The sequence below is a fragment of the Balaenoptera physalus genome, assembly GCF_965194825.1.
Source record: "Balaenoptera physalus genome assembly, chromosome: 5".
NCBI lineage: Eukaryota > Metazoa > Chordata > Mammalia > Artiodactyla > Balaenopteridae > Balaenoptera > Balaenoptera physalus.
Window position 1 is genome coordinate 95,840,115 of NC_138884.1, and position 23,971 is coordinate 95,864,085.

Here is a 23,971-nt window from a genome sequence, read left to right on the forward strand (position 1 = left end):
TAAAATTAGATATTGTTCCCCAAAAAGGAAAACTGTTTTGCACATGAGGTAAAACTGGCAAATAGTAGAATATTTTCCATCATAGTATTAAGCATTATATTATGCCCTGCAAAAGCTCAGCACTCAGCTACAAACTGCTCATTTACAAGTGCGTTGCAAATGTAATAATTTATTTTCATGACATCTCCTAGAGAGGTTGGTAAAGTAATCCAGATATTTCACAATTTTAATACTATCAATATCTCTAATCTAAATTTAACCAAAAATGTATTTTGTTGTGTTCAATATATTTCACAGTTAGAAACTTAGATCTATGTTGCCATAAAATATATATAGACTAATAAAAATTAGCGTGTTCTGGAGTTTGCAAATCATTCAACGTTAAGCTTTTCATATATTTTTTACACTAGCAACGTTATAAAACAGTCTCCCATGCTATATAGGATACCATCTTCAGTTTGAAAATAGCCATTTTTTGTTAAATTTCAGTGGAAAATATAGACTTTTAGAAGTTCCTTAATTTTCTAATTATTTTTTTAAAAATAGGAGTCAAAATTGCCTTTATCACTCCAATTCAAGAACTAATATGGAAGTTTTAAGCAATGTTGTTACAATACTCTCAACTTTAAGTATCTGAATGATCTGTGCTAAACATGTATATTTTATTAAATGTACATTGCAATGTAATGTGTTACATAACTTAATACAATGCACAAATGTACATTATATGCACTTTCAAATCAATACATTATACATATATTAAATGCACAATACTATTAATATTTTATTGAAATTTTATTAAAATACGATAAGCTGTAATTTATCAGCACCTATGTGCTATCTATGTTACATGAAATAAGGATGACATGAACTTTCTGGTGCTTTACATTAGTAAGAATCCCGTTTAATGAATGCTTTCCATGAGCAAACAAAGCATAAATTATATTTTGAATATTTTAAAGAGTAGAAAGAAATGCAACTTTTCAGTTCCTCACCTTCAGGTGTTTAAATTTGTTCTTCTTGTAATAGGAACATTTAGATTACCACATTTTTTTTTTTTATTTATTTATTTATTTATTTATGGCTGTGTTGGGTCTTCGTTTCTGTGCGAGGGCTTTCTCTAGTTGTGGCAAGCGGGGGCCACTCTTCATCGCGGTGCGCGGGCCTCTCACTATCGTGGACTCTCTTGTTGCGGAGCACAGGCTCCAGACGCGCAGGCTCAGTAGTTGTGGCTCACGGGCCTAGTCACCCCGCGGCATGTGGGATCTTCCCAGACCAGGGCTCGAACCTGTGTCCCCTGCACTGGCAGGCAGATTCTCGACCACTGTGCCACCAGGGAAGCCCCGATTACCACATTTTTATTGATTTGTTAGATTTTACACATACATAGTCTTTATAAGTATTTATTTCTGAAAATGCAAGAAAAAAATGAAATTTATGACACAATTTAGGTATTTGCTTCAATAAAAATGGTGCTTTAACAAAGTTAGGTAAACTGTTTTCTTCCTCTTTTTTTTTTTTGAAATTAAAAAATTAATGACAGCCCCACTTGGCTTATGCTTTGCATTAAGTTATAAAAGATATTGTAATAACATGCAAGTTGAGATAAGCTGACTTTTTTTTTTAGTTTTATTTTTATTATTTTATACAGCAGGTACTTATTAGTTATCTATTTTATGCATATTAGTGTATATATGTCAATCTCAGTCTCCCAATTCATCCTACCACCACCACCCCCCACCCCGCTTTCCCCTCTTGGTGTCCATACGTTTGTTCTCTACATGTGTGTCTCTATTTCTGCCTTGCAAACCGGTTCATCTGTATCATTTTTCTACATTCCACATGTATGCGTTAATATACGATATTTGTTCTTCTCTTTCTGACTTACTTCACTCTGTATGACAGTCTCTAGGTCCATCCATGTCTCTAAACATGACCCAATTTCATTCCTTTTTATGGCTGAGTAATATTCCATTGTATATATGTACCACAACTTCTTTATCCATTCGTCTATCAGTGGGCATTTAGGTTGCTTCCATGACCTGGCTGTTGTAAATAGTGCTGCAATGAACATTGGGGTGCATATGTCTTTTTTTTTTTTTTAGATTTTTAAAATTATTTTTTATTGGATGTATTTCAAATACCATAAAATTCATCATTTGGAAACATACAATTAGGTGGATTTTAGGATATTCACAAGCTTGTGTAACCATCACCACTATCTAATCCCAGAACAGTTTCATCATCCCCCAAAGAAACCCTACACATTATCACACATTCCTCCCTCCCCCCAGACCCAGCAGCCACTAATCTACTTTCTGTCTCCATGGATTTGCACAGCTTTGGGAAGAGAATCAGGATCTAACACTATCTAGCTATTTCCTCATTCTGTGCCAATTCCCTCCTCCTCTGAAAAGAGGAATAATACACCTACATCTCCCAGGACTGGTGGAAGGTTAAATACAAGGAAAGCTAGCACAAAGTGTGTCCTCTTAAAGAATTTTCCCTCCAAATCATGATTAAAATGGAGCCTCAGGGGGAACGCCAGGTCTGCCTGTGGCTTTAAGCACCACGTGGCCATCCACGGCCGACTCAGGAGAGGAGAGGAGACATAGTTCTGGTTGGAGGGAGCCGCTCTGGGACCCCACGGCCTCAAAGCCGTCTGGAGCAAGGCTAGGTGCCTAAATTCCAGAAGTCAGATATACAGAAGCTGCTTTTGCTGTGGTGTAAGATTTCATTTTTGAAGGAAATGGAAGGTGCCAGCCGGCCTGGTCGTCCAGTTTGTCTGAGGCAGTCCTGGCTGCGCCTGCTGTCTCTTGGAATGATTAATAGTGCCCCTTTCATTCTCAGAATGTCTGGGTTTGTGTGACAAACTACATGGTCATCCTGGTCCTACTACAACTTAAGAAAAGTTAGAGGTCTCTCGAAAGTCGGGCTCTTGCCAGCTGTGAGAGGCGTAGAACCTCCTAGCAGAGGCAGCCGGGCCTAGAGTGCAGGCTTTGAGATCAAAAGACCTGGGTCTAACCCCAGCCTGGGCAGAGTCCTAGGCGTGCCTCGACAGGGAGCCCGTCGTCCCCGCTGAGCCCCACGCGCCTCGTCTCCAGTAGGGACCCCTGCACCTGCCTGTAGGGCTCTCACAGGATTGAGAGAATGTACGTGAAGCTCCCGCCCAAAGCAGGCGTGCAACAAACGGTATTACTGTTATTACTATTCTTACTGAGGCTGCAAGGTGAGACAATATTTTTGAATCCTAACACAGGGCTGTCCCATGGTTCTACCACTAGGCCTCGCTCAGTACAGATCTCCTGGGCCCAGGAGGTGTCTGTTCAGGTCCCAAGGAGCGGATGTGAAAGCGGAAGCAGCCGCCGGCCTCGGCCCTCCTGCAGGAACCCCGTCCGCTGCTGGGAATGAGGTCGCCAGGAGCAGGCAAACACGCATTTTCAACAGCTTCCAGGTCCCTAAAGTCACAAACTCCCATCAAGTAATCACATCAATTCCAACGCCGGTTTCTCTATTTAACGTCTGAAAACTACAAGTAACGAACAACAGCTAACACAAGTCAAAGGAAAAGGAAGGAAGCTTAAGACAAAGTGGGATGAGGGCGACCACAGAGGCCCGCCATTTGTTAAAGTGATCCACCTGCTGTTTTTTAAATAACTGACCTATTGTACATGGCACACAAATGCTCACCACACATGTTGGGTAAGTTAAAATTTCAGTAAATAAACGTTGACGTGGTGATGCAAACTCACGATGACTCATATCTGCTTTGTCTGATTGAGTTTCAGAAGGGGCAAAGCAAGGAGAGAACACGGCAAGCAGACGTCTCACCGCGGACGCCCCAGGAAGCAGCCCTGTGCACTGGCGCCCCCCACTTGGACCTCTCCCAGGACCACAGTCATGTCAGCATCAGCCAAGAGTGCTTGCGATTAGTTTTACTGACCGGATCTACAGGACTGGTGCCTGCGTTCCCATCAGTAAACCGTCTGCACTAGACGGAAGACACACTTCTCCTCGATTATCTGGCAGCACTGCAGACAACATAAAGTTAACTTAAGGATGATGGGCAGGGGACTTCCCTGGCGGTCCAATGGTTAAGGCTCCGTGCTGCCAATGCAGGGGGCGCGGGTTTGATCCCTGGTCGGGGAACTAAGATCCCACATGCCGCGCGGCGTGGCCAAAAAAAGATTAAAAAAAAAAAAAGGATGGGCAGGAATCAGGACGCTATCACCAGATAGAAACGTTACCTGCAGGCCACCCCGTGCTGAGCGGGCCCCTTCCTCACTTAGAAGAGCTGGCGTGGACAGCTCCGGGGATGCCAGGCTGGTGGTCCTGCCCTCCGTCGGGCCCGGGATCATGCTTCCATTGGCTTTCTTAGACAGCAACGTCTCAGGCTCCAGGTGGCCATGGCCCGGATTCAGTTTAAAGTGCCGGGCGAGCCCCCCCTTTCCTATATATGACTTTTCACAGGTCTGACACTTAAAAGTTTTGGGCCTCAGAGAGCAGCTCGATAAATCAAAGAGCGCCTGCCTTCCCCTGTGGTCTTCATCTTCCTCCATGCTCAGTTCTGAGTAGTCGTCAGAGTCTGAGGGGTGACCATCGGCCAAATCCTCTGTTTTTATGAATTTATAATCTTTAGCTTTATACTTGGGAGGTCGAGATATCCGTCCAGAACGTGTTTTCACTTTTAAAGATTTTTTTAGTTTCTTGGTGCATTTTGTTTGCGAGCTGGAAACAAATAAATTTACTGGACTGGATGAAACAGATGTTCCTGCCGGCGGGTCAGAGGCTGGCAGAGGGGGCGGCGTGGTGCCTTGTCCACTCAGAGCCTCAGAGGCCAAGACTCTCCGCGCAGGGACGGGTCAGAGGGCGAGCAGTGGCCTCTGGACGAACACCTGAACGGGAGGCTGAGGTGAGTGACTCGGGAAATGCGGCTGTGGCCCGGGGCTCAGGAGGGGCTGTGGCCCGAGCAGCCGAGAGCTGGCGACGCTGCAGTGTCTCCCGAGCGGCTGGCTCGGCCTGGCTGTCTTGGGCTGGATGGTGGCCAGTGCAGGCATTGGCTTCTCCTGAGCTTTCGTCTCTCCAGATGTAACCTTGACACAAATGGCTTCCAATTGCTGCGGCAGCAGCAGGCGCGGCGGGCGCGGGGGCTCGGCCCTGGGGCCCCGCTGCAGGGCGACCTGCTGAGCCGCGTCCCGCAGCCGCCGCACCGCGGCCTGCAGCACGAAGGGCGGCGGCGGCTTCGCCGGTGGCTGCGCCTTCGTCACCTGCTCCAGGACCCGCCGCAGCTGCTTGGGGCCCAGCGGGGCCACGAGCGCGGCGCTGCCGCTCTGGCCTGCGGGAGCCCGGCCGCCGCCATCCTCACTGACGTCCTCAGCCTCCGGCTCCGCATCCGCCATGACAGCCGACACGGGGACTCGAACCCCATATGTCTTTTTGAATTATAGTTTTCTCTGGGCATATGTCCAGCAGTAAGATTGCTGGGTCATATGGTAATTCTATTTTTACTTTTTTTTTTAATATTTTATTTTTCTGGATTGTGTGGTGTTTGTGGTAGTTGTCAGCATTTTTTTAAAAAAATTTATTTATTTACGGCTGTGTTGGGTCTTCGTTTCTGTGTGAGGGCTTTCTCTATTTGCGGCAAGTGGGGGCCACTCTTCATCGCGGTGCGTGGGCCTCTCATTATCGCGGCCTCTCTTGTTGTGGAGCACAGGCTCCAGACGCGCAGGCTCAGTAATTGTGGCTCACGGGCCTAGTTGCTCCGCGGCATGTGGGATCTTCCAAGACCAGGGCTCAAACCCGTGTCCCCTGCGTTGGCAGGCAGATTCTCAACCACTGCGCCACCAGGGAAGCCCCTATTTTTACTTTTTTAAAGAACCTCCATACTGTTCTCCATAGTGGCTGTATCAATTTACATTCCTACCAGCAGTGCAAGACAGTTTCCTTTTCTCCACACCCTCTCCAGCATTTGTTGTTTGTAGATTTTCGATGATGACCATTTTAACCGGTGTGAGGTGATACCTCATTGTAGTTTTGATTTTCATTTCTCTAATAATTAGTGACGTTGAGCAGCTTTTCATGTGCCTCTTGGCCATCTGTATGTCTTCTTTGGAGAAATGTCTATTTAGGTCTTCTGGTCATTTTTGGATTGGGTTGTTTGTTTTTATAATTTTGAGCTGCATGAGCTGTTTATATATTTTGGAGATTAATCCTTTGTCCATTGATTCATTTGCAAATATTTTCTCCCATTCTGAGGGGTGTTTTTTCATCTTGTTTATAGTTTCCGTTGCTCTGCAAAAGCTTTTAAGTTTCATTAGGTCCCATTTGTTTATTTTTGTTTTTATTTCCATTACTCTAGGAGGTGGGTCAAAAAAGATCTTGCTGTGATTTATGTAAAAGAGTGTTCCTCTTATGTTTTCCTCTAAGAATTTTATAGTGTCCGGTCTTACATTTAGGTCTTTAATACATTTTGAGCTTATTTTTTTGTATGGTGTTAGGGAGTGTTCTAAATTCATTCTTTTACATGTAGCTGTCTAGTTTTCCCAGCAACACTTATTAAAGAGACTGTCTTTTCTCCGTTGTGTATCCTTGCCTCCTTTGTCATAGATTAGTTGACCATAGGTGCGTGGATTTATCTGTGGGCTTTCTATCCTGTTCCATTGATCTATATTTTTGTTTTTGTGCCAGTATCATATTGTCTTGATTACTGTAGTTTTGTAGTATAGTCTAAAGTCAGGGAGTCTGATTCCTCCAGCTCTGTTTTTTTCCCTCAAGATTGCTTTGGCTATTCGGGGTCTTTTGTGTCTCCATACAAATTTTAAGATTTTTTTGTTCCCGTTCTGTAAATAATGCCATTGGTAATTTGATAGGGATTGCATTCAATCTGTAAATTGCTTTGTGTAGCATAGTCATTTTCACAATATTGATTCTTCTAATCAAGAACATGGTATATCTCTCCAACTGTTTGTGTCATCTTTGATTTCTTTCATCAGTGTCTTATAGTTTTCTGAATACAGGTCTTTTACCTCCTTATGTAGGTTTATTCCTAGGTATTTTATTCTTTTTCTTGCAATGGTGAATGGGATTGTTTCTTTAATTTCTCTTTCTGATCTTTCGTTGTTAGTGTATAGGAGAGAGATTTCTGTGCATTAATTTTGTATCCTGAAAACTTACCAAATTCATTCATTAGCTCTCGTAGTTTTCTGGTGGCATCTTTAGGATTTTCTCTGTATAGTATCATGTCATCTGCAAACAGTGACAGTTTTACTTCTTTTCTGATTCAGATTCCTTTTATTTCTTTTTCTTCTCTGACTGCCGTGGCTAGGACTTCCAAAACTATGTCTAATAATAGTGGCAAGAGTGGGCACCCTTGTCTTGTTCCTGATTTGGAGGAAATGCTTTCAGTTTTTCACCATTGAGAATCATGTTTGCTGTGGGTTTGTCGTATATGGCCTTTATTATGTTGAGGTAGGTTCCCTCTATGCTCACTTTCTGGAGAGTTTTTATCATAAATCGGTGTTGAATTTTGTCAAAAGCTTTTTCTGCATTTATTGCGATGATCATATGGTTTTTATACTTCAGTTTGTTAATATAGTTTACCACATTGATTGATTTGCCTATATTGAAGAATTCTTGCATCTCTGGGGTAAATCCCACTTGACCATTGTGTATGATCCTTTTAATGTGTTGTTGGATTCTTTTTGCTAGTATTTTGTAGAGGATTTTTGCATCTATATTTATCAGTGATAATGGTCTGTAAATTTCTCATTTTGTAGTATCTCTGTCTGGTTCTGGTATCAGGGTGATGATGGCTTTGTAGAATGAGTTTGGGAGTGTTCCTTTCTCTGTAATTTTTTGGAAGAGTTTGAGAAGGATGGGTGTTAGCTCTGCTCTAAATGTTTGATAGAATTCAGCTGTGAAGCCATCTGGTCCTGGACTTCTGTTTGTTGGAAGATTTTTCATCACAGTTTCAATTTCATTACTTGTGTTTGGTGTGTTCATATTTTCTATTTCTTCCGGGTTCAGTCTTGGAAGGTTATACCTTTCTAAGAATTTGTCCATTTCTTCCAGGTTGTCCATTTTATTGGCATAGAGTTACTTGTAGTAGTCTCTTAGGATGCTTTGTATTTCTGCAGTGTCAGTTGTAACTTCTCCTTTTTCATTTTAATTTTTTTGACTTGAGCTGTCTTCCTCTTTTTCTTGATAAGTCTGGCTAAACGTTTATCAATTTTGTTTATCCTCTAAAAGAACCAGCTTTTAGTTTTATTGATCTTTGCTATTGTTTTCTTTGTTTCTATTTCATTTATTTTTGCTCTGATCTTTAGGTTTTCTTTCCTTCTACTAACTTTGGCTTTAGTTTGTTGTTCTTTCTCTAGTTCCTTTAGGTGTAAGGTTGGATTGTTTATTTGAGATTTTTCTCGTTTCTTGAGGTAGGATTGTATTGCTATATACTTCCCTCTTAGACTACTTTTGCTTCATCCCATAGGTTTGGGATCATTGTGTTTTGATTGTCATTTGTCTCTAGGTATTTTTTGATTTCCTCTTTGATTTCTTCAGGGATCTCTTGGTTATTTAGTAACGTATTGTTTAGCCTCAGTGTGTTTGTGTTTTTTACATTTTTTTCCTGGTAATTGATTTTTAATCACATAGCATTGTGGTCGGAAAAGATGTCTGATATGATTTCAATTTTCTTAAATTTACCAAGGCTTTATTTGTGGCCCAAGATGTTATCTGTACTGGAGAATGTTCCTTGTGCACTTGAGAAGAAGGTGTAATCCGCTGTTTTCGGATGCAGTGTCCTACAAATATCAGTGAAATCTATCTGGTCTATTGTGTCATTTAAAGCTCATGTTTCCTTATTAATTTTCTTTCTGGATGATCTGTCCATTGTTGTAAGTGAGGTGTTAAAGTCTCCCACTATTATTGTGTTACTGTCGATTTCCTCTTTCATAGCGGTTAGCATTTGCCTTACATATTGAGGTGTTCCTATGTTGGGTGCATATATATTTATAATTGTTATATCTTTTTCTTGGACTGATCCCTTGATAATTATGTAGTGTCCTTCCTTGTCTCTTGTAACATTCTTTATTTTAAAGTTTATTTTATCTGAGTATTGCTACTCCAGATTTCTTTGATTTCCATTTGCATGGAATAGCTTTTTCTATCTCCTCACTTTCAGTCTGTATGTGTCCCTAGGTCTGAAGTGGGTCTCTTGTAGACAGCATATATATGGGTCTTGTTTTTGTACCCATTCAGCAAGCCTGTGTCTTTTGGTTGGAGCATTTAATCCATTCACATTTAAAGTAATTATCAATATGTATGTTCCTGTTAGCATTTTCTTGTTTTGGGTTTGTTTCTGTAGGTCCTTTTCTTCTCTTGTGTTTCCCACTTAGAGAAGTTCCTTTAACATTTGTTATAGAGCTGCCGAATTCTCTTAGGTTTTGCTTGTCTGTAAAGCTTTTGATTTGCCGGGTAGAGTAATCTTGGTTGTAGGTTCTTCCCTTTCATCACTTTAAATATATCACTGCCACTCCTTTCTGGCTTATAGAGTTTCTGCTGAGAAACCAGCTGTTAACCTTATGGGAGTTCCCTTGTATGTTATTTGTCATTTTTCCCTTGCTGCTTTTAATAATTTTTCTTTGTCTTTAATTTTTGTCAGTTTGATTACTATGTGTCTTGGCATGTTTCTCCTTGGGTTTATCCTGCCTGGGACTCTCTGCACTTCCTGGACTTGGGTGGCTATTTCCTTTCCCATGTTAGGGAAGTTTTCGACTATACCCTCTTCAAGTATTTTCTCGGGTCCTTTATTTCTCTCTTCTCCTTCTGCGACTCCTATAATGCAAATGTTGGTTTGCTTATTGTTGTCCCAGAGGTCCCTTCAGTTGTTTTCATTTCTTTTCATTCTTTTTTCTTTATTGTGTTCTGTGGCAGTAAATTCCAGCATTCTGTCTTCCAGGTCACTTTTCCATTCCTCTGCCTCAGTTATTCTGCTATTGATTCCTTCTAGTGTATTTTTCATTTCAGTTATTATATTGTTCATCTCTGTTTGTTCTTTAATTCTTCTAGGTGTTTGTTCCTTAATTCTTCTATGTCTTTGTTAAACATTTATTGCAACTTCTCGATCTTTGCCTGCATTCCTTTTCTGAGATCCTGGATCATCTTCACTATCATTATTCTGAATTATTTTTCTGGAAGGTTGCCTATCTCCACTTCATTTAATTGTTTTTCTGAGGTTTTATCCTGTTCCTTCATCTGGTACTTAGCCCTCTGCCTTTTCATTTTGTCTATCTTTCTGTGAATGTGGTTTTCTTTCCACAGGCTGCAGGATTGTAGTTCTTCTTGCTTCTGCTGTCTGCTCTCTGGTGGATGAGGCCATTTAAGAGGGTTGTGCAAGCTTCCTGATGTGAGGGACTGGTGGTAGGTAGAGCTGGGTGTTGCTTTGGTGTGCAGAGCTCAGTAAAACATTAATCTGCTTGTCTGCTGATGGGTGGGGCTGAGTTCCCTCCCTGTTGGTTGTTTGGCCTGAAGCGACCAAGCACTGGATGCTACAGGCTCTTTGGTGGGGCTAATGGCTGATTCTGGGAGGGCTCGCACCAAGGAGTACTTCCCAGAACTGCTCCTGCCAGTGTCCTTGTCCCCATGGTGAGCCACAGCCACTCCAACTCTGCTGGAGACCCTCCCACACTAGCAGGTAGGTCTGGTTCAGTCTCCTATGGGGTCACTGCTCCTTCCCCCTGGGTCCTTATGTGCACATTACTTTGTGTGTGCCCTCCAAGAGTGGAGTCTCTGTTTTCCCCAGTCCTGTCAAAGTCCTGCAATCAAATCCTGCTAGCCTTCAAAGTCTGATTCTCTGGAAATTCCTCCTCCCATTGCTTTACCCCCAGGTTGAGAAGCCTAATGTGGGGCTCAGAACCTTCACTCCAGTGGGTGGACTTCTGTGGTATAATTGTTCTCCAGTTTGTGTGTCACCCATCTAGTGGTTATGGGATTTGATTTTATTGTGATTTTGTCCCTCCTACCATCTCATTGTGGCTTCTCCTTTTTCTTTGGATGTGGGGTGTCTTTTTTGGTGAGTTCCTGTGTCTTCCTGTTGATGATTCTTCAGCTTTTAGTTGTGATTCTGGTGCTCTCACAAGAGGGAGTGACAAGCTGACTTGTATAATGATAAGCAATAAGGTAAATTTATTAATTTTCTATAAGGTTCAAATTGTTGAGTTTACCTCTACATTCGCTTTAAAGTATCCAAACATAGACATTTGATTAATGGTTTCTCGTTTGCTATATACACCACTAACCAGATTAATACTTTCCTAACTATTCTTCACTCATGTTACAGACTTGATTCATTCATTCATCATACCTGTATTGTGTCCTGTAATTTCCTAGGTAGCTCCTCAGTGGTTCCAGGAAGTTTTTAAACTCCCACCTAGTTTTCAGTCCTTCGCCATAACACCTCCAACTTAACCACCTTTCACTTCTACTCTCAAACCAACAGCCCCTATTTGGTGAACTACAAAAACCCATTCTTATTCCCACCTGCTTTTCCTCATTCATGTCCTGACTAATCTAACTTTAATCTCTTTTGAGCCACAACACTTGGAGTTTGTAATTAAGTTTTGTTACCACGTAATGCATTTTAGTTGTTTATCAGGTGGGTTAATTACCTATTCAAAACTGCAATATAAGTTTTGCATAGCTTCTGCGGGAAGGTAGCATCATTTGTTCTAAATGTTTCTTTCTTTCCCAGTTAGGTAAGCACACATATCACATCCATGTATTTATATACCTTTAATCCATGTTTTCTATTATCACACTCCCTGATTAGTAAAGACCCTCTTCATGCCACCAAGATTATTATAGAAGCCTTCCACCTGATGGTCCAGTTGACTCTTCTACACTGCCAACAAATTCTTATTATAAATTCAAACCTGACCACTCTATTATCTTCATACCATACTCTGAAGACCTCAAGTGCAGAAGAAAGGCCAATCTCATAAACACCAGACCCTTCAACATTGGCTGTGTTTTGCTCTTCTGTTTCTTTGTTTTCTGTTTTTCTCCAAAAGTGTACTGGACTTTTTACTATCTTCAGAAAACATCTGTCCCTTTCATGGTTTTGTGTGTTTGCTCATATTGCCTGTTTGGAAAATCATAGAAAATGAAAGTAAAGAACAGTGATAAAATAACTTTTTGATACTCTATTGCTTAAATAGATAGCTACACTGTTAAAGTTTTATTTCTTGCTCTCCTTCAGGATAAGGCAATGTTATAGCCTTCAGTCTTCCTGAAGTCCCTTATTTCTGCAGTGAATATACCCAGCAATAACCTATTTCTCATTTTGTTAAAGTACTTTTTGTAGTACTTTGGTCTCATAACTTGTTTACAATTTTGAAAATTCCTAAGGTTGCCAATTAAGTTGGGTTTATGTGGGTTATATGGATTGATATTTATTGTATTATAAATACAACTATTTTTAAGTAATGATGCATTAATTCATGTAAAATAATAATAGAGCAATTGCATGCTACCATAAAACAATTTTTGTGAAAATTAACTAGATTTTTTGAAAAAAAAGGGGAAAGAGTGGCATTAAGTTATCTTTTACAAATTTCATTAGTATCTTACTTAATAGAAGGCATCCAGGTCCTCATATCTGCTTCTGCATACAATTGTTTGCAATATGTTGTTTTGGTTGGCATATGTGAAAAAAATCCAGCCTCATACAAGTAGATAATTGATGTGTGTAAAATTTCTATGTAAATTTTTGTTTCTTTTGATATATTGATGCTCAAAGTGGTGAATAGCCAATATGTCTTGATTACCAATACCCATGTGGATCTGTTTTCTTACCCATAAATTGATGCTGGTGTCTTATGATCATTTTGTCTTATGGAATCAAAATTTCATGTGAAAATATAGAGGGAGGGAGATACTTCTCAGAATTATCAACTCTGTATTACCGAGGCAATTATATGTGCAATCTTTCTTCTCTATTCTCTCCTCATTACTCCACCCTAAGGTTTTCATTACTCTTTTGATTTCCTGTGTTTGTGATACAGTTGGCCAGTGAGTGCTTCCTCAAGGGCTGTCTTCTCACCCAGATGACATTTTTACAGCTTATGAGACCACCAGCTTTACCTTCTAAAATATCTACATGGCTTAGTAAGACATGTTCTTACTTTAACACCTCTCTTCTCTCATTGAGTGTCTCTGGCAGTATACCCCCTTTTTTGTTTTTAACAAATGACATGGCATCATATTTCTTAATTAAGTTGGGCAAAAAGATATTGAAAATCATAATGTTATATTATTATTAACTAAATTGGTTAAACTTTAAAAAATTGTAAGGAGGTAATATTTCATACTTCTGTATCCCTTATATCTTATGGTAATAAAGCGTATAACATATATATTCAATAAATACTTGTTGGTTGATTAATATTTGTGGTAGATTGGTTGCAATGGTGGCCCAGTTAATGACCTCTTGTATACATACAACATGATTTTGCAGCTTCTTCCTTCAACAAGTGAAATTTATTTTCTCACTTCTGAAATCTGTGCTGGACTTGTTAGTTTTTTGAAAAATGGAATACAATGCATGCTAAACAAGTTCTGATCTTTGTCTTTAAGATCCTTAAAGGCAAATTATCTTCCTTTTCCCCCTTCTCCTCCCTCTTTTTCTTCTCTTTCTCTCTCCCTCTCTCTGTCCTCTCTTTTCCCTTTCCACCTCCACCAGGAGAAAAAGCCTGGACTAGCCTGCTGGAGTATGAGAGACAACAAGTGAGAGTGTTCCATTCTATAGGTAGCTTACACCGAGAAGCAGACTGCAAACTCACAATTTTCAACAGACACATAAGAAAGACCACTGAGACCAGAAGAACGACTTGAATGATATCAGGCTAAATTATTGATCAACAAAATCATGAACAAAATAAATGGTTATTACTTAAGCCACTGAGATTTGGGAAGGTTTGCTACTAAGCGATAGATAACTGATACAACATTGTACAGGATTATATATATATATTTGTTTCTTTTTTATGTAATACTGTCTGGGAATTATATATTTTTTGCCTGAGATCTGAGGTGAAATTGATTGCATGATGAAAATAAACTTTTCAGACTTAAGATATATAAAATTCTCATTTCTTAGCGAATTTCATGTTCAATTTATTTTAGTCTCTTCCTCAGTCAAGATTATCCATGACTCCATGACTATGGATGGATAATCCAAGAAAACAATAATACTCTTGTCTTAGAGAAACTGATTTTATAAGTAAATGTTAGATGCTAAACTTTTCTTTTTCAGTTCAGCACTGCCCCAATATAATTTATTTAAAATATTTCTAGTACTATTCTAGTTCTGGCCTCATAGTATATTACATGTAGATAATAAAGGTAAGAAATAGTGATCCCTGGTGATGAATCTCATAATTCCTTAAAACAATAGTGATAAAATGAGTGGTAGAAGATTAATTTCCACTTCCTATTCCCCCTTTAATTTCTATTACAATAAAAATGGAGCAATCCTTAATTCACTCAACAAACAGTGTATTTACTCTGAACCAGGTATGGGCTAGGATCATAACAGCGTATACAATGGAGAATAAAATAAAAATGGACTCCTCTATTATGAAGCTTAGAGTAAAGCAGAGGAAGACAGAAATCATTCAAATAACTACACAAATTATATATCAAAGTAAGAGCTATAAAGGAAAATAATAGGATCTATAAAACAAAATTGCAGGTGAGGTAGCCTATAATTTAGATTAAGGATCCATTAAAGTGTCCTGTTAAAAGTGACATTCATCAGGGAGTTAAAGGTTGAGTAAGAAGCTAAAATATTGCAAGTATGGGAAAGATAATGCCAGAAAGAAGGACTAGCACATGGAAATGCCTTAACTTGGGAAACACATTGCTATATGAAGGAAACAAAATATCGATGTGGCTGAGTTGGATTGAGCAAGGGATAGAGATGATCCATTAGTTGGAGAGGAAGGTAAGCAGTTGACCTTGTGTGGCTAAGTACGCCTTGCTGAGAATTATACTTTATATCTTAAGTGCCCAGTGGGTCAGTGAGGGGATATAAGGAAGTTGGAGGTATAATTCAATACATACTTTCTCTTTCTTATTTTTTAGTTAAGCCTTTTACAGACATAAAGTGCATAAATCATAAATATATATCTGTATTAGTCAGGATTCTTCAGAGAAACAAATAGTAGGAGATAGATAGATAGATAGATAGATAGATAGATAGATAGATAGATAGATAGGTAGATGTTAGATGATATATTTATCACAAAGAATTGGCTGACATGATTATGGAGACTGAGAAGTCTCACGATCTGATGTCTGCAAACTGGAGATCTAGGAAAACCAATAGTATAATCAGTCTAAGTCTGAAGGCCTGAGAACCAGGGGAGCCTATAAGGTGTAAACCCCAGCTCACCAATCAAAAGGATGGAGAATGTGAGAATGTGAGATGAGCCCAAGGAGGTATGCAGGAAGCAAAACAGGATAAATTCCTCCTTCCTCTACCCATTGTTTTATTCAGACTCTCAAGGGGTTGGATGATGCCCACCAACATTATTGAGTTCATTGATACAAGTGCTAATCTTATATGGAAACACCTTCGCAGATACACCCAGAATCTGCACCCCCCAATCCCCATGGCCATGATACATAAAATTAACCATCACAGTGTTCAAAGAATAATAACGAAGTAAATACACCTTTGTAACCTATGTCTGTTGCCAGAGACCACTCTCAGTAACTTCTCCCTGTCTTTATCCCATCCTTTTCCTGGAGTCTATCATCCTATTGACACCCAACATTTTAGATTAGTTTAGCCTCTTTAAAACTTCATACAAATGGAATCACATAGCAGACATTCTGTGTCTGGCTTATTTTGTTCTGTTATGTTTCCACCTGCAGCAGCAGTACTATACTCCACCTATTTTCTGTATAATATTCTGTATTCTAACTATAGCAGTATTTATTTATTTATGCTATTATTGATGGGCATTTAGGCTACATCTGGTTGTTCTGTAAAGCTAATGCAACCATGAACATTTTTGTACGTTTTTGTTGTACCTATGTACACATTTTGGTTGAATATATACAGAGAAGAAAAATTGCTAGACCAAAGGGTATATGTATATTCAAATTTAGTAATAATAATAAAACAGTTTCCAAGGCCTATTGTGCTCAACTGCACTTCCACTAGTGGAATAAAGTAAAAGAGAAATACATTTACTATAGGGAAAAAATAACAAAGAAACTTGTCTGTTGGGATTTTGGCATTGGATGGAAAGAAAAAGAAATCTCTCCTGAGAATTCATACTCACAAACTGGTCCTCGTCTGGATTTGCAGCTAGTGAGCTGAAACTTTCAAGCTGAGAATTTATTTTTAAGTGATCCTGTATAAGTACCTTCAGGCACCAGGCAGAAGCAAATGCAAGTACTCTCCAGAGAAACGCTTCTTTCAGTCAGGCCTTACAGGAATCCCATAGATAATGTTCCAGAAGAAATAAAATCACAGTTAAAAAAAAAAATCACACAAATAAAAGAAACAATCATGAGCAAGAACTTACAGAAGAGACAGAAATGTCAGATTGCCAAAAAGTACAGATATCCGGGTTATAAGCCAAAATAAAATTTAATTAACTATATATAGTTTTAGATAAATAAATAAAATAATTAAAGTATGAACACTTAAGAGACAATGCAAATATCTAAGGAGTCAAGAAAAAGGATCAATTAACATATAAACGGAATTATATAAATTTTGCAAATAGAATCACAGAAGGAAAAAAAGAAGTTAAATATGTTAAAGAGAAGATAAGCAATGTGAATGACTGAGAAGATGTAACATGCTTAGATGCATAAGAAAGAGAAGTGACATTATTCAAAAAGATAATAGCTGATAATTTTCCTATACTTAAAGGGAATAATCCTCAGATTTAGGAAATATAATCAATTATTAAGAGCATTAAGTGAAAAGAAATCTGAACTTCGACATGTCATAGTCAATCTGCACAAAACAAAAGCTAAAAAAATTTTGAAAATTATATAGTGAGATAAGATAAATTGCCTACAGAGGCACCATGATGAGACTGAGAGCTGACTTTCCAATAGCTAAAATGCTAGTTAGAAGACAACATCATTTTGTGCGTTGTGCTAAGAGAGAATAACTGTGAGCCTGAGACTGCATACCCAGTGGCTATCTTCCAAGAATGAAGGCAAATAGACTAGTGTTTGATTAAATAACTGGGTACTATAACTTACCCAGGCTGACACATCAAACTAACCATTACGCATGAGAAGAAAAACATGGCAGGTTATATAGTAGTTACATGGGCTACCTTGGGGGGCTGAGGATAGAGGGAAAGTTAATGTGGCAGGGGGGAAGAGGAAGAAGAGAAGGAGTAACCAAGTGAAAACAGGGGAGAGGCATATATCTGATCACTTGATACACTGAGGGAGTATTATGTACTATCTGAGTATATATGCGTAAAGAAATTAAATATATTTTTTACAAAAGTAAAAAAAAGAATGAAGGCAAAATAAAGACTTGTTTAGATAAATACAAATTTAGGTTTGTTCCTTTTTTTTTTTTAGGTTACTATTGTTTTTACCACCAAAACTCTCTTTATACATATTATCTAGGTTATACTCCAGATAAAGGAGAATGAATCCCAGACAGAAAATTGTTTGGCACAAAAAATCATGAGCCAAGATATTTGAAATATATGAGTACATATAAACAAACATTTCTTGACCAAAGCAATAATAGTATTATCACATTTGAGAGGTGTCTTAGTTTCCTTGAGCTGCTGTAACAAAGTACCACAAACCGGGTTGCTGCATACAACAGAAATTTATTCTTTCACACTTTGTGAGGTAGGAAGTTGAGAGCTCTCTCTGAAGGCTCTAGAAGATAATCTGTTCCATGCCTTTCTCTTAGCTTCTGGTGTTGCTGGCAAATCTTGGCATTCCTTGTCTTATAGACACATCACTCTAGTCACTGCTCCATTGCCCCATGGCATTCTCATTGTGCGTCTCTGTATCTCTTCTCTTCTTGTAAAGATACCAGTCATATTTGATTTAGGTCCCACCCTACTGCAGTATGACCTCATTTGTAACTTGATTACATCAGCAAAGACCCGATTTCCAAATGAAGTCGCAGTCTCAGATAAGGAGGTTTAGAATTTAAACATATCTTTTTGGGGACACAATCAATCCACACAATGGATTAAAATAAGATACTAAAATCTAAACAAGAATTGAAAAGAAGAGAGGGAAAACTGAATTACATTAAAGAATTACATGTTCTTCAATCCTTGTAATATTCTGGAGGAGAATAAAGTTATTAACTTTAGACTCTATTATTTGAACACACATGATGAAAATATTATTTGTATATCATCAATATTTAATAAAAGATTAAAATTAACTTATGGACATGTTTATGTTCCTATAGGAATAGAAGACTTCTTAGCAGAGATCCTAAAACATAAGCAAATAAAGGGAAAAAACTAAATTTTAGAAAATTTCCATATGCTAACAAAGGAGTTAAATGTATATTTTTTGTGACTTCTTTGTTACACAGAACTGCTCTACAAAATGACATTTGCATCAGTGGAACTTTATATTATTCAAGTTAACAAAAAAGTAAATATTTTCTTCATGATCTTTCTACCTGAACTTCACAACCTCTGCTTCACTTACCTGGCTTTATGCAGGCAAATATTAGATCCATCTAAATTCCAATAATAACTTTCTCTCTAGTTGGAGACAGTTGGAGCAAGCTTATTTACTATTTTTACCTGCTAATTACCTATTTGCAAGAGAATTTTAAAATGCTACCCTAATCTATGCCCCTATTTCCTTATGTTATATGCAATTCCCTGTTACTTTGTTTAAATAGGTTATGCCTTTAACAGTAATTGTCTGGAAGTGAGATTTACCCTATGTTGGGTCACTGTTGCCTGTACCAGTTATTCTAATTTTAGGACATCACAGGCCATATGTGAGAGGGAACCAGATTCTATAAAGTTTGGGCACTGCATTTCACATTTACCAATTATCAAGGGACCTGACTGGAAAATGCAATTTTGTAAAAATTCTTCCTAGGAGAACTCTTTGCTGCAAAGGATTGATAGGTTCTTACATGTACAAATTAATTACTTTTGTCACATATTATTTGTGGTTGGTCTCATTCTTCTTGTCAGAAATGACAATATCTGTTCTAATGTAGGTCAGGAAGGAGAACAGGCTGGGAAAGGCTAGGTCTTTCTCTGTTAGCAATTAGAAGCTGCTTGATGCTTTCAGTGCCTGTGGATAAATAAAACTACTGTAACTGCAGAGCCATTTTTAGAATTGCACATCCACTGAGACATTTTGACCTGCAGCAATAAACTACTAGGCAGTACTTGAACTGTTCATATCAGTTAATTAGAAAATGAATATGTAACTGAATAGATTAATTCAACAACTTACCTAAGCACAGCAACAGCAACTTCACACTTCAAACCTCTACTATCTTCTGTTTCCCCCTTTTCTCTTTTTCTTTTAAGAATAACCACTCATATGTGAATTTTCCATTATAAAGAAGCCAGTGAAAACAAGTTATTTGTCATTTTTCCCATTAACTGATATCAACAAAACATTTTATTCATGTTTCTTGAACACAGAGGCTATAACAGGTTCATCTATGAAGCTCACAAATGACCAGAACCTTAACTCATTTGTTCTGGCTCCTTCTCTCCCTCACAAAGAAACATGGCCAGCCCACCAAAGAGTAACTTGGATATTCATTCATTTACTTACTCCACAAACATTTTCCTGAATGCCTAGTGAAACAAGCGTCATGGTGTAAATGAAATAGAGAGCAAGGTCATGCTGGCTCAGAAAGCTTGCTTTTTGACGGAGCAACCATGAAATATATAAAAATGATCATCAAGCATGTGAAATAATGTCAGATTTTGATATGTTCTATCAATGAAATAACAAATGTTTACATGAAATGATCTAGGTGCGTCTACTTTAGATAGAGTGATCAGGAAAGACCTCCTTGGGTTGAGTGTTTCCTTCATGAATATTGTAGAGTCACTCAAGTCAAAGAGCTGGAAAGAAAAATCAAGGTTATGAGAAGAGGAAATGAATCCCCTGCCTCCATGTCCTATTCCACTGTTGAAACTGGTAAAATGTGCTGATTACAGTTTATTAAGAAAAACACAGTGTTCCGTAAAGTTAGAAGACAGGCTGGAGATAGATGAGCAAAACACTATGAAAAGAATTTTGGATTTTATTCTACATACTGCAGAAAACAACAACTTTAAGCAGGGGAATCATATGCATTGCCTGGCGTTTTGAAAATAAGTTATAGGCTGCTATGTGAAGAATGGATTTGTTCTGGACAAGAGGAAAGTGGGAAATCAATTAATTGGTGAAAAATGTTCCCTTTCATTAGGATAGTGATAACTGAGATGGAGACGAAGGGATACCCTAGGATTTTTCTTGTCAAAGATTAATACACAGAAACCTCGATTAAATAGGTTTGAGACACCGGACGGGGATCTATCATGCCCTATGAAGATAGCAAAACCCAACAGGAAGAAGAAATACTTCTCTTCTTTCCTGGCAAGGACTCAGCCAACGAAAAGCCACGAACTCTGTCTACTATAGCCCTCTCAACTTCCTTTTCCTCTGTATAAAATGTTCTCCTTCCCTTGCCATGTGGGGCTTGCCTGAGGCTCACCGTGGTTACAGACCTGGGATTGCAATTCTCTTCTGATCCTGAATAAACTCTTCTTTGCTGGAGAAATATCTGGCAGTCTATTTGTCTCAGGTCAACAGTCTTCAGCAACTGGTTAAATGATGATGCCATTTTCTAAGATGAAAATCCCGGGCAAGAACTATATTGAAGGGAAAATCATGACTTCTGTTTTAAAAATGTAAAGTTTGAAATACTTAAGCTATATCCAAGTAGATTTGTCAAGCAAGCTGTTGTAAATGTAGCTCAAAAGAGATATCTAGTCTAAAAACTGTGTATTTTAGAGTTATTGGTACATAGGTGGTGTTTAAAATCATGGCGATTGATGAGGTCTTTTAAGGAGAGGAACTTCGGGATTTCGGTGTCAGGTCAAAACATGACCTTAGGAATGGAGCCTGTGAAGGAGTACCCAGTGAGGGAGGAGAGGCCCTCGAAGAGTGCTCTATGATAAGGTAGAAGATGCGTTTCAAGAAAAAAATGAGCAATCCATTGTCTTGGACATCACTCACAGATCAAGTGAAATGAGGAACTAGAATTATCTAGTAGATTTGCTTCATGGAGGCAGTTGCTAGTGTTAACCAAAGCAGAGTTATGCAATCACTTGGTAGGCTCTGCTTCCCTGGGAGAGATTCACTCAGCACAGCCTAGACTCACTTAACTCATAAAAGAGGAAAATGTACATCAGTAACCCTTTAGGATGTCATGGGACCTCTCTTTCCTATGGCAAAAATTATAAGCAAAATGTGTGTGTATTAATGTAATTATCCACTTAGTAGTGGAACTTCTGACCAGCAGAGGTGGTTCTTCCTGTTTTCACCATTTTTCCACACATACATTGTCAGATTCCAAGTGAAGTAGTGTTTTCTTAATTGCATTTTTTCTAGAAATAATTCTACTCAAAGTAATAATGGAACAAGTTTCTGTCAATGTGTGGTTGTACTTCCAGACCACTTGGTGTATATTACCACTGGCAATATAAATCAGACAAAATCTTTTTATAAAACAAGCCTTCTGTTAAGATAAATGGGTAGATACTACAAACGTCTTGAGGATTTTTCAGTCAGTTATTATATACGAAAGTAGCCTAATACTGAAAGCATACTATTTTATAGTTTCATGACCAGGTGATGGGCAATTATTTTAAATTCATGGATATTATTTACATGGGCATATTCAATCTATTGCTTGTTTAATAAAGTTTCTTACCACTTCTCCTTACTGAAAGTCCTAATCCCTTTTTATTCTCCTAGAGTTTTCAGAAACTGTGGCCTTATTTTGAAAATGTCACAGTGGCACTGCATTATGATTTGCATTCATGATTTTCAAAGTGGACACTGAAGTGTCAAAGCACACTTTTCCCCTGGGGAAGGGTTATCAGAATCTCAGAGTGTTGGGAGATGTGTGAGTTTCAATGAGTAGCTTTTAAATAATCAATGTTTTCATTTTAAAAAAAATTAGAAACAACTCAAAAAATAAATATAAAGGGGGCATTATTTTGTCATATTTTTCAAAATGAATCCTGTTTAAAAGCTAAACAACTGTTTTGTCTTATACAACTATTTTTAAAGTAAAACTGCATTATATGCAAATTGGAAAAAAACATCCAATCAGAACAGAGGAATGTAAAAAGTAATATACAGTTCTCTCTTTTACCTCCTATATAATAATTTGTTTTTCATTCTTCAAGTTGTTATTGTAATTAATAACTTCATATGCATATAATGTAATTTATGAACTTTAATCATTAACTACTATGAAAAAAAGGAAGCATTTAGTTCAGTTACTCTACTCTAATTTTCTTTGTCTCTGTTTGACAACAGTTTAACACTTTAATATGGAAAATCCCTAATACACCACAGAGTTGAGAGAATAGTATATATAATAGTATATATAATAATCATAAATATATAATTTCCATCACCTAGATTTAAAAATTACCAGCCTATGGCCAGTTTTGGTTTTTTTATTCCCCCAACCAATTCTTACCCACCTCAGATTATTTTGGGATGAATTTCAGACATTGTGTTAGTTTCTCCCTAAATATTTTAGTACACCAATCTAAAAGATAAGAATTCTTTTGCTTTGTACATAATCAAAATGTTATTATCACATTAAAAATTATAATTCATTAATATCATTAATTATACATGAGCTTATTTGTTTCACAAATTATTGTATTTAACAGTTTGAATAGTTAAATCAGGATTCATGTAAAATCTATACACTAGACGTTGATGTGTCTTAAGTACCTTTTAACCTATGTGTCCTCTAATTTTTCTTTATATATTTCTCTTACTCTTTTATTGAATATTTATCAAAATTTTAATACATACTTTATTTTTGTATCTGTTATTTGATATCATCTTCTTTTAATTAAATTTTATTTTTTGATGCTTCAACTTTAGGCGGTACATTCTGATTTCAAATTATATAGAAAAAGTAAAGTAGTGCACTTTCACTTTTTTTTCACCTCTGTCACTCTTGGGATTCTTTGAGACTTTTGGATCTGTGGTTTGCGGTGTTTCCTTCATTTTTGGAAAATTCTCATCCACGATCTCATTAAATCATTATCTGTATTGCTCTCTTCTTCTCCTCAGAGACCTCAATTGCACAAATGTTAAATCCTTTAATGTTTCCTCAAACTCTTGGATTTTTCGTGTTTATTTGTTTGCTTTTTGTTTACTTTTTATTTTCCCTCTTTATGTCTCAGTTTGTGTGTTTTCTATTGAATTATCTTCATATTTACTGATTCTTTCTTCAATTGTGGCTGGACTAGTGAAGAGCCCAACAGGGCATTCTTCATCTCTGATGCTGCATTTTTTTATTTGTGGCAGTTCAGTTTGACACTTTCTTTTATAGGAGAAAGAGATGACCATCTTACAACCATATAATAAGAAATCAACTAAACTTGTAAATTCTTAAAGTGTGGCTATAGTATGTAAGTTTGGAATAGCTGTGGGGCTCAGAGACAAGAGTAGTTTGCATTCACCACAATCCCTTTTCCATGGGCCTGGATGAGGTGCTTACAACTGGGGGAAAAATAGGAGCATGGAGGAAGTCTCCATCAGTGGCACAGGAATAGACAAAGAAGTCCTTGGCTGCTGGGAACAAGCATGAAACCCCACCTACTTCACAATACCATTTTTTCCTGTTAAGCAAATGCCTTAATAATCTACCATCCTTGGGATTTTACTT

General features: G+C 37.9%; 1 protein-coding gene and 1 long non-coding RNA gene across 2 annotated transcripts in view; one reads left to right on the top strand and one right to left on the bottom strand.

Moving 5' to 3' along the window:
- LOC309662143 overlaps positions 1 to 23,971 on the top strand; it is a 455,958-nt gene that overhangs the window by 389,147 nt on the left and 42,840 nt on the right. The gene's annotated exons all lie outside the window — the stretch shown is intronic.
- Positions 1,352 to 18,959, bottom strand: LOC309662125 (uncharacterized protein). The gene has a single exon (XM_082464583.1). It carries the CDS (start codon positions 5,397 to 5,399, stop codon positions 4,863 to 4,865), a length of 537 nt encoding a protein of 178 aa, XP_082320709.1. The 5' UTR covers positions 5,400 to 18,959; the 3' UTR covers positions 1,352 to 4,862.

Excerpts from the sequence above, each read along its gene's own strand:
- LOC309662125 (XM_082464583.1), bottom strand. The coding sequence starts at position 5,399 with ATGGCGGATGCGGAGCCGGAGGCTGAGGACGTCAGTGAGGATGGCGGC.